Source organism: Styela clava, chromosome 4, assembly GCF_964204865.1.
Source record: "Styela clava chromosome 4, kaStyClav1.hap1.2, whole genome shotgun sequence".
Taxonomy (NCBI): domain Eukaryota; kingdom Metazoa; phylum Chordata; class Ascidiacea; order Stolidobranchia; family Styelidae; genus Styela; species Styela clava.
The window spans coordinates 12,733,429-12,749,484 of NC_135253.1; the positions used below are offsets into that span (position 1 = coordinate 12,733,429).

Here is a 16,056-nt window from a genome sequence, read left to right on the forward strand (position 1 = left end):
AATTGAATTTGTTTTAACATTTGTATGGAGTACTAGAAAATCATAAATGTTACATAATTGGATGGTTAGGAGCAATGTTCCCTCTAATTTTTTGTAGTATGTGTGCGCAGAAATTTTGGTGTGTGCACACTTTTTTGGAAATGACTATTATTTGTGCAGAAACCAATAAAGAAATTTTGGCGTTCTAACCGGGTAATAAGTGGGCCAACAACAAACTTTCTCAACCTGCCAACCGAGCACATTGTTACATTACATCGAAATACGTCTGTGCGCAGTAAATCTATGCGTGTGCGCAGTCTCTGAAAGCTGTGTGCGCGCGCACACCTTAGAGGGAACACTGGTTAGGAGCATGAGACATTAAAATTTCTGGTAGCTCTGGCTTTATCTATGTTGGTAAGCTTTGCTCCAGCTCCCCAGCCCTGGTCTCAACTTTTTCCAAATAACTGCAACAAAATCATCTACCCACTGCTCTAATGAAGCAATAATTGAAGGACGGCCATGATGAAAAGAAACTAGTTGTATTTGGCATACACATTCATTCAAACATCACAATTTGGCAGTAATATGATTTTATATGCACTGACATTCAGTAAAAAATTATTACAACATTCAAAAATGCCAACTCTCGAAGGACTTCTATTTTTATATGAACAGAAGGACTGATTAAACATGGTTCTTCATAATGACTCAGTAGCATTGAAATTTGTGTCTCGCATTGTATTTGAAAGGTTTCAGGCGTGCCCTTCCTTTTGACATCCGTGGACATAGTTTACTGGTTGGAAATTCAGATGGCATGTCGCTACCGTCCATGTTGCAGTCCGTTTCAACATATATATCAAGCAGAGTTAACAGCCTGTATAACTGCACTGACAATAACTCGTTCTGCAATTTCTTTCTGGATTTCATGACGATCTGTGGCATTTTGCAGTTCACTTCAACTTCTATCTCTCTCACATTGAGGTTATTTTCGGCTGTGTGGTTGCCATGCCAACAGACTTGGATTCTGAACAGTGGCCATTTCGTTGGATATTTGTCGGACACAGCAACTGCTACCTCTACATTCGCACTCGAACCTCTTTGCAAAGTTCCGCAGTAGAAGTAATCATTTTTCGACACTAAATCAAGCTCTCTTGCTGCAGAAGTAAATTCCATTTGAGAATAATCATGAAAATCGATGCACTTCCATGAAGATAGCTTGAACAGAACAACAGGTGCAAAATTTTCTCGGAAACTTGGATCACATGTTACAACGTTGTTTGAATAATCATTGAGTTGATTTGCTAGTGAGAGACGAGATTCTATCCGTTTCCTAATTAGCTTTATGATAAGATGCATTGTAGAAAAACCGGATTGTCTACTTATTACTTCACCATCCTGCAATGCAACCAAACCTGCTAACTTTTGCGCCCAGACATAACCAAACTCATTTTCTGAGAATGAAATTCCAGTACTGTGTTTTCCAGTACCTGTTGCTTTATGAGGTATGGATGTACCATTATCAACTAGTTGAAGATCATTCAGAAGGGACGATGCAGCTATGACACGAGATTTCTTGATTTCATTCAATGAGCTACACAATTCTAGGGATGGAATAACAGTAACAAACTCAGAATCATAGCTGTAAAATCTCATCAACAAATAGGAAGAATTTGCAGTCTTCGATTCGAGGTAAATTTTGAGCGAAACAAAGAGCGGATGTTTGGAGATTGAACTGTCAATGTTCATCACTTCACTCGATGCTGCTTTTGTAGATGTACTCTTCCTTCTTCCTCTCTTATTTTCCTGATCATCCTCATTTTCAGAATCGCTATCATCTTCATATCGATTCTTATATAAATTAGTTGCATCAACAACTTTTCTTGTTTCCAGATCTTTCAATCTTTTTGCAACATTGACATCCCCTCCGATCTGTACATCCATGTTTCTGTCACATGCGTCGGAGAATGCTTTCGCTTGCACAAATAGCACGTACAAAGGCTGAGGAAGAAGATATGCTGTGTCATAAAGTGCCCTTGTTTCAGTAAAATGATCACCTAGTGCTTCCTGCAATGGCATTGTGCTTTTTAAGATCGTTTCCAAATTTGGTTTTAAGCTGTCTAAATCTTGTTTGCGTTTCTTTATTCCTTCGCATATTTTGTCTTTCTTTTCATGTGCTTGTGTTAGTTCCTCTTTCAATGTTTTGCGATTTTCCAATTCCCAATCCAGTCGTGCTAGAGTTTGTAAATGATTATCTGTTCTGGTCTCATTTTCTTTGGATATTGTCGGAGGCGCTTCAGTATAAAACTCATTGACTGAAACCAAATCAATATCTTCATGTTTTGACTTGAATTGTAAACAATTATTAACCTCCCTGTCAAGATGGCTTATTTCATATTGCAAATTCTGCAAACGTAGATTATTTGCATCTAATTTTTGCTTCGCTTCCAGCGTGGAATCTTTGGCATTTTTACATCTAATTTGTGCAAGTCGATTGAGTTTTTTCAGCGTCATAAAATGGAGTGAACCAGTGAGACGTAGTTCGTTGATTTCCTCTTTCCCTTTGTCAGGCGTTTTCGACTTGAGATGTGAAATTTGTTGCATGATTGTCTGTATTTCCTTTGTGATTGATGAAAACATATTGAGATCATGGAGGGAATCTTCAGCGTGTACTTCAGATGCTTCGTTATAGCTCGCCATGTTTTTCTCAAATTATTATTCTAAATACTAGTATATCGTACACACAAAATAAAAAGATAACATAAAAGATTTGCATGATATACATTTGAAAAAACATTGAAATGAAAACTCAACAACTAAATAAATTCATCTGTCAGGCAAGAGTGGTTATATATTTGCCTATAATATAACGGTAAATGAATGCTGGTACAACAGCAAGAAAACACAAAAAATAGGAGATGACGTAAACATACTATAACCATGTTCTGTACAATACATCAATTTATAATCTGTGCTTTAGAATAATTGGTACATATTTTGAAAAGTTCTAGCATGCGCTTATAATAACTTCAAACCTACATAACCACTCTAAAACTGAATAATTACGGTATATGTGAGCAATATATTATATCTGTGTCTGTGTGGTTACAGTTTATGATCCTTTTTTTTTTAATTTTCCTATCAGACACATAACAGAACTTTCAAGAATTCAATATGGTACCTGAGATGACATAAGAAAATATACATTTTTCACAAGCATGCATTCATTATTACGAAGACATTTGCAAAAACTAAGATTATAACATCATGGTGAGCTTAGGAATACAGTTCAAAACTTGTAAAAATCTGAATGTCCAGAGTTACATCACCAATTACCAGGAAATTAATGATGGGGATGAGAAATAACTAAATGTCGGATAAAACAGAAAAATTTCCATGACTAAGATTTACAAATGCCTTTTGGCACAATACAATTTATCGTTCATAACAATAATTGTGACTCATTAACCACCGACTCATAGAAAAAGTCTTGATATTCTAGTTTCATTATCCTTTCCTGCGATCTTGTTATAAAAACGTATAATGTGATGGATGAAATGATGTAATATCGTCAAGCAAAAATAATAAGAACAACAATATAATTTTAATCAAAAAATATAAATCTGAAATTTTAAGGCACTTCATCTATATTGAATTTGAATCAAAAAAATCAAACTCAAATTTATAATGTAAAGGAACCCGTACAAACTGGTAACAAATCTTGGCATTGTGTCGGTTTACTAGGTTTAAATGAAACAAGTAAATAATACCTTATTAACACAATGATAATCAAAGCTAATTCAAAAAAATATACATGCTTCATTATTTATTCAGATTTTAGAGGAGAAAAGTCACTCATAAAATGTGATAAGCCACTCAATTTAAAGCTCAAATATTTGTTTAAATTATTTAAAAATTCTTGCTGTTTTAGAATATAAGATCAATATATTTTGGGGTTATGGCAGCAGTAGTTCTACTAGCTTGATTTTCATTTGAGCAAAGTGTGTAAAAGTATAAGGAAAGATTTCTTGATTGTCTTTAGAGGATCACATTCAAAATGAGGATTTTTAAATAAATGAACAACAAAGTGCCAATAACCACAATATGCAAATATAGTAATACCAGTACTTGGTGTCCTTGAATGATTGTTTCAGTTATTCACACTGTACGTTCATAGCCTCGCCATGTTTTAACCACGATGTTCTAACTCAAACCAATAAATAGCCAACCTATCCAGAGAAAGAATGTGGGGGAATATTGCCTTTTTGCCATATATGTATAGGCCATTTTCACAAATAAGAAATTGAAGAATACTTATTAAGATATTATAAAAAGCACCAAATAGTTCAAATAGTAATGATTTGATTTGCACAAACATTCCTATCATTCAAAGTTAGAGTTCTACCAAAGTTACATATGGTATGTTTGAAAAGCCAGTGAATGTCATCTAATAGAACTTATAAATAGAAGTGATATTGACTCACGAATTTTCTCAATATTGCATTATTTGCAAAAATCAAAAATATATAAAGAATTGGAAAACGAACAGGAAAGCATCCATCTGAGTCAAGGAAACATAACCTATTTCCATTCTGTTCAATACACTAAAATGTGGTGTTATTTAGGACCATAATTTTTTTTTTAAATCAACAACACTTTTGGATTACTAGACTAAAAAAAATGAAGAGGGAATTAACCTTGAATTTATAGTCTTAAATAAGATGTTTTTTACTCACTTGAAAAATATTGAGAGTATACACAAGTTCTTAATCTTCCAATACAATAAGTAGATTTAGCACTCAAGTGACAAGCTCTTGACATAGTTTTGTAAATGATAATGAGCTATATCATTTCAACTTGGATTAAAAAAACAGGCAAGTATTATAATTGATTTAATTTTTATCGCATCATTCAGTCAACCAATGATTGAAAAAATCTTTTATACGATACGGCCTATTACTAGTTTTTCTTCTACTTTCCAACTCAGAATATACAGCAATATCAGACAGATTAGGTATTGTATTATGCTTATAGATTAATAAGAATTTACTGTACAATAAACCCTAGCATAATATAAATAAGGCAAAATATACTTGGCAAATAAATTGCTACAAAAAATTATTTGACGATATAACGGAAAAAAATTTGTTGACTTGTCGAATATTAGCAACATTTCCAAAAAAAGTGCTAAAACCAACGTACCGACAAACGTACCAATAAAGATAGTAAAGAAATTATGAATATTTTCATTCAGTTATAAAACATTTGCAAATATTATGAGTATGAATTTTTATTTTATTATAATATTATAAAGTGCAACATGATGTTTATTAAAAGTTAAATTTTCAAGTAATCATATTTCAGGCACATGTAACGGCATGTTCTTGAGATATGGCTGCCAATTCCTTTAAAAATTCATGCAGAATCACACATGCAAACACAACATTTTTAGTTCGTGTGTCATTATTTTGCTTATCTAATGCGGAGAAAAATTTTGTGTTAGAAACTGCATAAAACATGGATTGTCCCTCAAATCCTGTTTTTTGTGTCAGTTGTAATGACCTTCCTTGTTTTTCGACCAATGTATCTAGTTTTGAGCCTTTCTGGGTCAATGGTTTTCTTCGCTTTCTTCTTAAAAACACTTCCCCAAGAGCAGTATTTCTTGTTTTCACTCTCGGTACCGGCATGGGTGTATCTTGAACTAAGTTTTGTTCAATGGTGTCAACTGCTTCATTTCCTCTAGCAAGAAGGTATTTTTCTGCCCGGCACAACAACGCATCAAAATTTTCCACATTTGCGGCATACGATTCTATACGATTTTTCACTCCAGTAAGAACTTGATATAATGACCTTACTGCAGGATGAAAAACGACATAAGTATTTAGAAGAAAAGATCGAATCAGAGGTTGAGGATATATAGATAGTCTCGATATGATCCCAGTCAACAGAAGGTTTTCGTAAAGCGAATTGCTCGGCATTTGATCCAACTTTCCGAACAAAGTACTTAGAAACGGACCTGTATAAGGCATGGCATGCATTTTTAGACGTGGCACTAAGGGAGCGACAGAAAATTCCGCAGGTGTGTATTCTAAATCTGGTTCATAAAACGAAGAGTTAATCGACATGCTATCATCTTCCCAATTTTCATCATGATCTTCCAAACTTTTTTCATAACTGGAATCCTCCGAATTTACGCTAGCCTGACGGTGAGTGCCATCAGGTTCATTACTCGCTGTACTATTCAGTCTTTCTGCAAATGAATCATCTTCAATGGGGAATTCAATTCCAGTATCTTCAGTGGGTGATGACACTTTTCCTTCAATTCGATCTCTTGCATTTTTTGGTACACTATCCATTAACCTCCTGAAAAATTCATCCACAGAAGAAGTCTGAGCATTCGATGGTTTGTTATCTTTCTCCTTGTTATCTGGATCATAATTATCAAATGATGAATTAGCTGTTGCTTCATCAGATATAGCAGACTCATTTTTTTCGTCATTGGTTTGTTCACTCACATTGCCTGAATTTTCGACACCATTCCCCAATACTTTTTCAGCATCATCCTTCACTGAAAACCCGTTTTCAACCCTAATTTTTTCAGGTATATCAGATTCTTCTTTGAAAACGTCAACAGAATTATTTTGATCTGGATCAGTGATTTGTTCTTTATGTTCTTCGGGCAGAGAATTTATCTCCTGATTCAACTCTTCAGCGTTCCCATTCATTGGTAATGTTGACAACCTTTTAATGTTAAGAACTTGCGCTGTTGCATTTAGTGCTTGGTATGTAGCATTTAAGGCATGTAATGCTGGGCTTCGTTCAGCTCCCTGAAGTTTTTGATATTGCATTGGGAAGGGATCAGATTCAGCATGTGTTTTGTGATTTTCTTTATCATTAATAGACAGGAGACTCAGTGCTTTATCATGCAAAAGTCCAGCAGACATACTGCCAGTTAAACCCTTCACTTCTGTAACAGAATCTGTAGAAGGATTCTTTCCATTATAAGGCTCCGACCAATTCTTACAAGCTTCTTTACATGAGGCAATAGCAGAATTAGCACTTTCCAAATAATCCATATAGCTTGTATGCAATAACATTTGAGAGTCATGATCCGGGCCAAACTCTGCCATTGTTGTGGGGCTCGTAATCATTTCTGATTGGTCACTATGATTGCTGTTATTTGATCCTGCGGATACCTGAGAATTTGAGCGTTCTTTGGAATCAGCGTCTGTCACAGCGACATCTTTAACAGATTTGTTAATAACTGAAGGTGATTCACTTAACTCATTATTCAAAGATGTTTTATCGCTTTGTAAATTAAAACATAATGGAGCAAGATTTATAAATCTATGAGCAGATGCACTGTACATATCTACATCACATATTGAGCGATGTTGACTGGCGAGTATGTGCTGACATGGTATCAAATATCGAAACACTAAATGCAGCATCAAATCTTCACAATCCAAATCTAGCAACGTTCGAAAGAGTGACAACGAAACCGCAGCCAGCCTACTGTTGCTCCCAATTCTTTGTATCAATGTATTGATGATGAGTGAATTATCATGCCTGTGGCACAGTAAGAACTTGAGAAAGCATTGTAAAAGTTCTGGGGCCGTCACAGATTGCAGAAATAGATTGAGATACGCAGTTGTAACAATTACTTCACTCGCTGACGGTTTGTGTAATGCAGGTCCAAAAACAGAGACTAAAAAACCATTGTATATGTAGTTTAGTAAATTTTCACTTACAACACCACAAGAAACCTCAATAACAGAATTACAAAATTCAAAAGAGTTCATGAAATTCACAAGCGCTGGGACTTGACTCCAGTCCTGTTTCCTTAGAAAATGCCATTCATCTGCCCGGACATCAATTTGACGAGGCAAACTTGAATACAAACCACTTAATCCAGTAGCCAATACTGGACAAAAGTCAGTTTTGACAATGTATTCTGCAATACGTTCATTCTCACATGACATAGTGATACAAAGCAACAGTGCATCTCTCGCTTGCTGTCCGATACTTCCCTCTCTATGAATGAATCCGATTAAAAGGCTAAAAATTAGAAAATTAGTTGCTCCTTGATCATCAGATGAACCAAAAAATACTTCCAACAAAGTAGGGTCACGACTAATCCAAACACACAGTAGATTCAGCAACAAAACAACATGGCTGTCAACTTCTTCCGAATTCATTTCAGAACAAGACGATAATAATTTCAACATTGGTGTTATTAATTGTCTGTGATGGAGCAACGAATGTTGAGCTTGACTGATCAAAACTTCATAAACTTTGATTTGATTCATTGCTATCTGTTTCTGTAACTCTCCTGATCTTTCAAACCACTGAAATAATTTAAGCATGAGTTTATTTGTGACAAGATATTCTAAAATAGGTCCAAGTTGTAATCCAGCTGTTTGTTCTTCCACTAACAAGTAAATCATTTGTTCGAGAAGATTGCGTACTGCATCCGCATCATCCTGCGTAACTGGTTTAGGTTTCTTCAGCAGCGTTGAATGCGTCTTTATAAAAACACCATCATCAGAGCATATAATATCAGAAACTTGTAACCAATGGGATTTGAACACCTCATAACGAATCGAAGTAGGACTCTGTGGTGTTGTAGGAGAGACAGAGCTACTTGTACTTGCGTTATTATTAGTGACTTGACTCAATTTTCGGCGTATCCAGGACATGATGCCATATATCTTTTACTGCAAAAAGCTTTATTTTTATGTCTATATATTTAAATTAAACTACAGTTTCATCTGCAAAAATTACATATTTGATTAATGGATGTAATAGTAACACAACAATATATGGAGCGAATCATACAGGAATTATTGCACAGAAATTAAGTTATTACAGTCAAAATAATATTCAGTATAAATTTACCAGCAGCACCTAAACAAAAGCTTCATTTACTTTTTGCTACACTACCTGTTTTGCAATTGAATCAATACCATTTTACAACAAAGAAGAAGAAACATTGCTCAACATCTGAACCTAGAGCATTTTGAAATCAACAATTTTCGCACGAAAGATTTTACCTACGAGTGATGACATTTTAATTTTAGAAGTATTAACCAGAAATAGACTAAAACATTCTGAACTAGGAATTATGAAGCATCACATTGAATAAATACCAATTTCAGCTCTTGATTGACAAAATTTCATCCGATTATTTGACAAGAAAATGTTAACATTTCTATATCATTTTGTACATTATAGTTCCAGATTGTCTGTAACCATTATAAATAGATCCATCGCAGTATAATTTAAACATATGAAATAAATATATTTTATCACTCTCAAATGAATCTATCAACCGAACATATTATCTAATTCAATAAATAATCTGGGAGATCTTAGGATTACTGATTTCCCATAATTTTAAATTAAATGTGCATCATTTGAAGTCATTTGCTACTAAGACAAATCGGCAAATATAAAAATTTAATTTTTATTTAACAATTATATGAAAAGCAACATAAAATGTAAATACTATTCTATTTAATGAATCTTACAAAACTATACCAAGTTACTAAATTAATGGAGAAGTCTAAAAAAAAATATGCCACATTCAATTAGAGTTTTGGGTTAGCCAGAAACTTTTTAATCATTGAGAAATTGTTGAAAGCTGTCATCCAGCTGCCACCATCAACTACTAAAACTGCACCAGTTACATAAGAAGCTGCATTACTCACAAGAAAAACAGCAGTGTCTGCTATTTCACATTTTTGGCCCATTCTTTGAAGAGGAATACCATTCTCGAGTTGTTCTCTCAAACTACTCTCACCACCCAACTTTTTCATTCCTACTGTTCCATCGATTGGTCCCGGAGAAATACAGTTGATTCGTACTCCATTCCCTCCCCATTCAACGGCCATATGCCTAGTCATGGCATCAATGGCAGCTTTTGCAGAACCTGCGTGAGTTTGCATAGCATCACCTTTATAGTGTAATGTAGCGGATATGTTAATAATATTGCCACCATTTTTCTTGAAGTATTTTTCATAAACTGCTTTACTGCAATTGAAGGTTCCTATCGTGTCTATATCTATAACAGTCTTAAATGCATTGTACGAAAGATTTTCGACATCACTAAGAAAGTTACCAGCAGCACTGTTGACAAGAATATTAATTTTTCCGAAATTGTCTACGATCTTGTCTATGGTTTTTTGTACATCCTTTGGATTTCGTACATCTGCAGAAAGAGGGAGACATCTTTGTCCAGTAGCATCTTCCAGTTTTTTTGCTGATTCTTGACACTTTTCAAGCCGCCTACTAGCTATAGCAGTATCACATCCATGTCTCATGAAGACTTCAGCTATTCTGAATCCAATACCAGATCCTCCGCCAGTAATGAAAGCCACTTGGCCTTTGAGTAAATCTTGTTTGAACACATACTCATAACTAGGCAAACAATCATCTGACGGGATCTCGGAATTCCTTGGTCTTGTTGACATCATGAGTTTGGGTTGAAGATTAAATGATCTGTTAATCGGTCTGACGCCTTGGAATAAAAATGACTGCAAAGGAGCCAATTTTAATTGTTGTAGCATGACACACTACTTTTGACTGTATGTTAAATATTTTTTGACTTACAGCTTACACCTTGTATGTTTGTCTGTGAAATTATGAACAAATAATAATTGAGAATTTCGATGAAAAAATTAATTTATTATCAACTAGGTTTTAATATTGGTTATCATATTGTTTTACTGTTTTAGGGAAATAAAACCTGTTCTATTCCTGTATTCTGTCGCACTATCGATACTACAACTGCTTTAAAATCTGCGAATACTGACAAAAACAGTACCTGACTATAGCAAAGTATGTGTGTGTATCTTGTCGAACTCGAAGGCTGAATAGTTGCAATATCTGAATATGCGATATTCTGTTTTCCAGTTTTCTGCTAGTGTCCACCCATCATGCCATGGCTGCACCAGTGCATAACCTTAGTCGTGGTGGTCAGACGATTAATCATTCATACATTACATCGATTACGAAATTTTAAGCAGGGCAAACCGGTGGCGGTACCTAATGAATTTAGTAATACAGTAATAGGACTAATAAAATGGTCGTACGCCACTGGTCTGCCGGTTGTCTACAGCTGACGGACAACTCGACTACACGGACAACTCACCAGAGACAACTCGACTACCTAGAGGCCTGGTGAGTTGTCCGTCTTTTGGCATTTTCTACGGTGGTGTTTTAGGTCTATAGAAATGCGTTTTTGATATTTTTAGTGCTCAAATGTTGAGAAAAATACATAAATATGCTCTAGAAAGCATTTTTATTTGTATAAGTGGCTTATTTGATCATGTTGTATGAATACAAATACAGACGAAATTGGAGTAACGTTAGCGAAGTTAGACTGTTGACTTATAGGACTGTGTTCGTTTAATTTTTTGAACTTTATTAGTATTAAATGTTTTGAATGAGCACCTTCAAATATATTAAAACCTTTATACTTCACAGTAACACTTAAATATTTATGAATGTGATCAGTCTATGGTTGCAGTAGTCTAAACTCGCCTACGGCAGTCGCCAACTCACTAGTCGAGCAAACGCTCTGCGACGTACGTCATTGATGCTGGAGGTTAAGACAACTCGACTACCGAGCAACGAGGGGCAGACAACTCACCAGTCGAGCAATCGCTCTGCGATATCGATGCTCGAGGAGTAGACATCGCTTTGCAAAACGTAGACTCAAGAGTTGCATAGCATTTACCTAGTGCCGACTGATATTAGTTGTAAGCCAACTCACCACCCGAGTAGTCTACCAGCCGACGGCTAGGTTCCATCTGATTTATTAAAACATTTGCGATGAAACCAATTTCGACAGACGTCACAGATGAGTCCCTCCTGCTTCATGGAAACACTGTATAAGTATAAGTTTATTTCGACTCCATAATCGGCATAACAATACATTTGACAGATAAATATTTCTTTGGATGTCTTGAAGCTTTCAAGGAATAATCCACTAGATAGTGAAAGAATAAATATATATGTCAGAATATCAATAGTACGTTCTGAAACATATTTCAATATTTTGAATGGAATACCATCGATTCCAAAACTTGACTTGGGCTTCATTTCGCGTATGATATTTTTGGACACGTTAGTGGACATAACGATCGTTTTGGTATTTTTGTTGTTCTTGTTCTTATTTGTCTTCTTCTTGGTATCGTTATGAAAAAATCGCTTTTCTCGTTGATTACTGGACCAATTGCTTTGAAATTTCCAGTGAGTAAAGATTATATTTTTCCCCAGAAGGCTATTACTTTTATTTATTCTTAAATTTTATATGAATCCTATGAGATATGATATTTCATACAAAATTTCGCGGTATTTATTTTTACTCATGGGAACACTGTTTTACACTTATTTCAAGCGGTTTCGCGATCGATTGTCTTGCTCAGTACTACAGCTACTGTAGGTCGGTACTGGTAAGTTGCCATACCGGTACCGTAACGCAGTGAAATTGACTTATTCCTTCCGCGGTATTACTAATGCTGCAATGCAAGTTTTATAGCATATCGTATGCGGAACGGAATATCAGACCTACAGGTTCGGTACCGGTACTGGTAGCTCAGTACGTAAATACGATACTGGTACTGGTGCCGGTACCGGTGTCTTACCACAATGAAATTACCGTAACTTATTCTTTCACGGTCCTACCAGTGCAGTAATGCAAGCGTTGTAGCACTTGTAGCCTACTATATTTGTTTATTTTGATGAGAGTCTACTGGAAACAACATAAAATTTGAAAGGGAAGAATTGTTCTGTGATCAATTATCTGTCCTAAAGTGTAAACAACATAAAATTTGCAAGGGAACAACTGTTCTGTGATCAATTACCGTATATGGCCTACATTGTACAGGTAAGATGCTGGCTGACTGCTAACCGGTACTGGTAGCTCAGTACAGCAGTACGTAAGTACGATACTGGTACTGGTGCCGGTACCGGTGTCTTACCACAATGAAATTACCGTAACTTATTCTTTCACGGTCCTACCAGTGCAGTAATGCAAGCGTTGTAGCACTTGTAGCCTACTATATTTGTTTATTTTGATGAGAGTCTACTGGAAACAACATAAAATTTGAAAGGGAAGAATTGTTCTGTGATCAATTATCTGTCCTAAAGTGTAAACAACATAAAATTTGCAAGAGAACAACTGTTCTGTGATCAATTACCGTATATGGCCTACAGTGTACAGGTAAGATGCTGACTGACTGCTAACTCAGTACCGCACCTACGTTAGGTACCGGTACCGCCGTGAATTCAGCTCTCATCTCTTTGTTGGACACGTAGTGGACATAACGATCGTTTCAATATTATGTTGTTGTTGGACACGTAGTGGACATAACGATCGTTTCAATATTATGTTGTTCTTGTTCTTTGACACGTTTTTAAAAAGTCGCTTTTCTCTTCGAATACTGGACCAATTGCTTTGAAATTTTCAGTGGTTGAAGATTAATTTTTTCGCTAGAAGGCTATTACTTTTGTTTATTCTTAAATTTTATATGAATCCTATGAGATATGATATTTCATACAAAATTTCGCGGTATTTATTTTTACTCATGGGAACACTGTTTTACACTTATTTCAAGCGGTTTCGCGATCGATTGTCTTGCTCAGTACTACAGCTACTGTAGGTCGGTACTGGTAAGTTGCCATACCGGTGCCGTAACGCAGTGAAATTGACTTATTCCTTCCGCGGTATTACTAATGCTGCAATGCAAGTTTTATAGCCTATCGTATGCGGAACGGAATATCAGACCTACAGGTTCGGTACCGGTAGCTCAGTACGTAAGTACGATACTGGTACTGGTGCCGGTACCGGTGTCTTACCACAATGAAATTACAGTAACTTATTCTTTCACGGTCCTACCAGTGCAGTAATGCAAGCGTTGTAGCACTTGTAGCCTACTATATTTGTTTATTTTGATGAGAGTCTACTGGAAACAACATAAAATTTGAAAGGGAAGAATTGTTCTGTGATCAATTATCTGTCCTATAGTGTAAATAACATAAAATTTGCAAGGGAACAACTGTTCTGTGATCAATTACCGTATATGGCCTACAGTGTACAGGTAAGATGCTGGCTGACTGCTAACCGGTACTGGTAGCTCAGTACGTAAGTACGATACTGGTACTGGTGCCGGTGTCTTACCACAATGAAATTACCGTAACTTATTCTTTCACGGTCCTACCAGTGCAGTAATGCAAGCGTTGTAGCACTTGTAGCCTACTATATTTGTTTATTGGACACGTAGTGGACATAACGATCGTTTCAATATTATGTTGTTGTTGTTCTTGTTGTTGTTCTTGTTCTTTGACACGTTTTTAAAAAGTCGCTTTTCTCTTCGAATACTGGACCAATTGCTTTGAAATTTTCAGTGGTTGAAGATTAATTTTTTCGCTAGAAGGCTATTACTTTTGTTTATTCTTAAATTTTATATGAATCCTATGAGATATGATATTTCATACAAAATTTCGCGGTATTTATTTTTACTCATGGGAACACTGTTTTACACTTATTTCAAGCGGTTTCGCGATCGATTGTCTTGCTCAGTACTACAGCTACTGTAGGTCGGTACTGGTAAGTTGCCATACCGGTGCCGTAACGCAGTGAAATTGACTTATTCCTTCCGCGGTATTACTAATGCTGCTATCGTATGCGGAACGGAATATCAGACCTACAGGTTCGGTACCGGTACTGGTAGCTCAGTACGTAAGTACGATACTGGTACTGGTGCCGGTACCGGTGTCTTACCACAATGAAATTACCGTAACTTATTCTTTCACGGTCCTACCAGTGCAGTAATGCAAGCGTTGTAGCACTTGTAGCCTACTATATTTGTTTATTTTGATGAGAGTCTACTGGAAACAACATAAAATTTGAAAGGGAAGAATTGTTCTGTGATCAATTATCTGTCCTAAAGTGTAAACAACATAAAATTTGCAAGGGAACAACTGTTCTGTGATCAATTACCGTATATGGCCTACAGTGTACAGGTAAGATGCTGCCTGACTGCTAACTCAGTACCGCTTGACACGTTTTTAAAAAGTCGCTTTTCTCTTCGAATACTGGACCAATTGCTTTGAAATTTTTAGTGGTTAAAGATAAAAATTTTCTCCAGAAGGCTATTACTTCTTTTTTCGCTATGACGTCATCAAAATTATGTGACTCTACGTGTCCATATATTTGAGCATAGCTCTCTTGTTTTGATGAGAGTCTACTGGAAACAACATAAAATTTGAAAGGGAAGAATTGTTCTGTGATCAATTATCTGTCCTAAAGTGTAAACAACATAAAATTTGCAAGGGAACAACTGTTCTGTGATCAATTACCGTATATGGCCTACAGTGTACAGGTAAGATGCTGCCTGACTGCTAACTCAGTACCGCTTGACACGTTTTTAAAAAGTCGCTTTTCTCTTCGAATACTGGACCAATTGCTTTGAAATTTTTAGTGGTTAAAGATAAAAATTTTCTCCAGAAGGCTATTACTTCTTTTTTCGCTATGACGTCATCAAAATTATGTGACTCTACGTGTCCATATATTTGAGCATAGCTCTCTTGTTTATTTCTAATGATGTAGCTGGCCTTAAGAACATGGATGAGGATTCTTGCTTCCCAAGATATGAAATGTAATTTTTGTCACAGCCAGCTGGTTGTGGCATACAGTCGAGCAGGCTTTGTGCCACTTGGGAAAAGTGTTCATTAAATTTATTTGCAATTTGTGTATTACTGCAATCAAAGGACAAGAATTTGTTTTATTTTTACCAATAAGTTCATTGTTTTCCACACTGCCTTGATGTTGCCTTTGTGAGAAGCAAATTTAGATTTGTAATAATTTGATTGCTTTTTGTGGAGCAATCGAGTATAAAGGTTTCTGCATTCATTGAACTGTAATTTGTGCTTGCCATTTATATTTTTATTGTTTATTAATTTCTTATAAAGTTTTTGGTACCCTAGGTATTGGGCTGATTCCCGAGCATTCGGAATCAAGAGTAATCTGCCAGTCGACGGCTTCTAGGTTCAATCTGCTGGGATGGAACAACT

General features: G+C 35.7%; 2 protein-coding genes and 1 pseudogene across 2 annotated transcripts; all 3 read right to left on the reverse strand.

The window, feature by feature from the left end:
• Nucleotides 1–502: 502 nt before the first annotated feature.
• Nucleotides 503–2,676, reverse strand: LOC120326757 (THO complex subunit 5 homolog). The gene has a single exon (XM_039393100.2). The coding sequence runs from the start codon at nucleotides 2,674–2,676 to the stop codon at nucleotides 688–690; it is 1,989 nt and encodes a 662-aa protein (XP_039249034.2). The 3' UTR covers nucleotides 503–687.
• A 27-nt stretch (nucleotides 2,677–2,703) lies between these two features.
• On the reverse strand, nucleotides 2,704–8,676 carry LOC120326756 (FHF complex subunit HOOK-interacting protein 1B-like). Its single transcript, XM_039393099.2, has one exon. It carries the CDS (start codon nucleotides 8,673–8,675, stop codon nucleotides 5,337–5,339), a length of 3,339 nt encoding a protein of 1,112 aa, XP_039249033.2. The 5' UTR covers nucleotide 8,676; the 3' UTR covers nucleotides 2,704–5,336.
• An 80-nt stretch (nucleotides 8,677–8,756) lies between these two features.
• On the reverse strand, nucleotides 8,757–10,829 carry LOC120326758 (peroxisomal 2,4-dienoyl-CoA reductase [(3E)-enoyl-CoA-producing] pseudogene; annotated as a pseudogene).
• Between the last annotated feature and the right edge of the window lie 5,227 nt (nucleotides 10,830–16,056).

What these genes read in the sequence shown, in the direction of transcription:
- LOC120326757 (XM_039393100.2), bottom strand. Translation starts at nt 2,676, where the DNA reads ATGGCGAGCTATAACGAAGCATCTGAAGTACACGCTGAAGATTCCCTC.
- LOC120326756 (XM_039393099.2), bottom strand. Translation starts at nt 8,675, where the DNA reads ATGTCCTGGATACGCCGAAAATTGAGTCAAGTCACTAATAATAACGCA.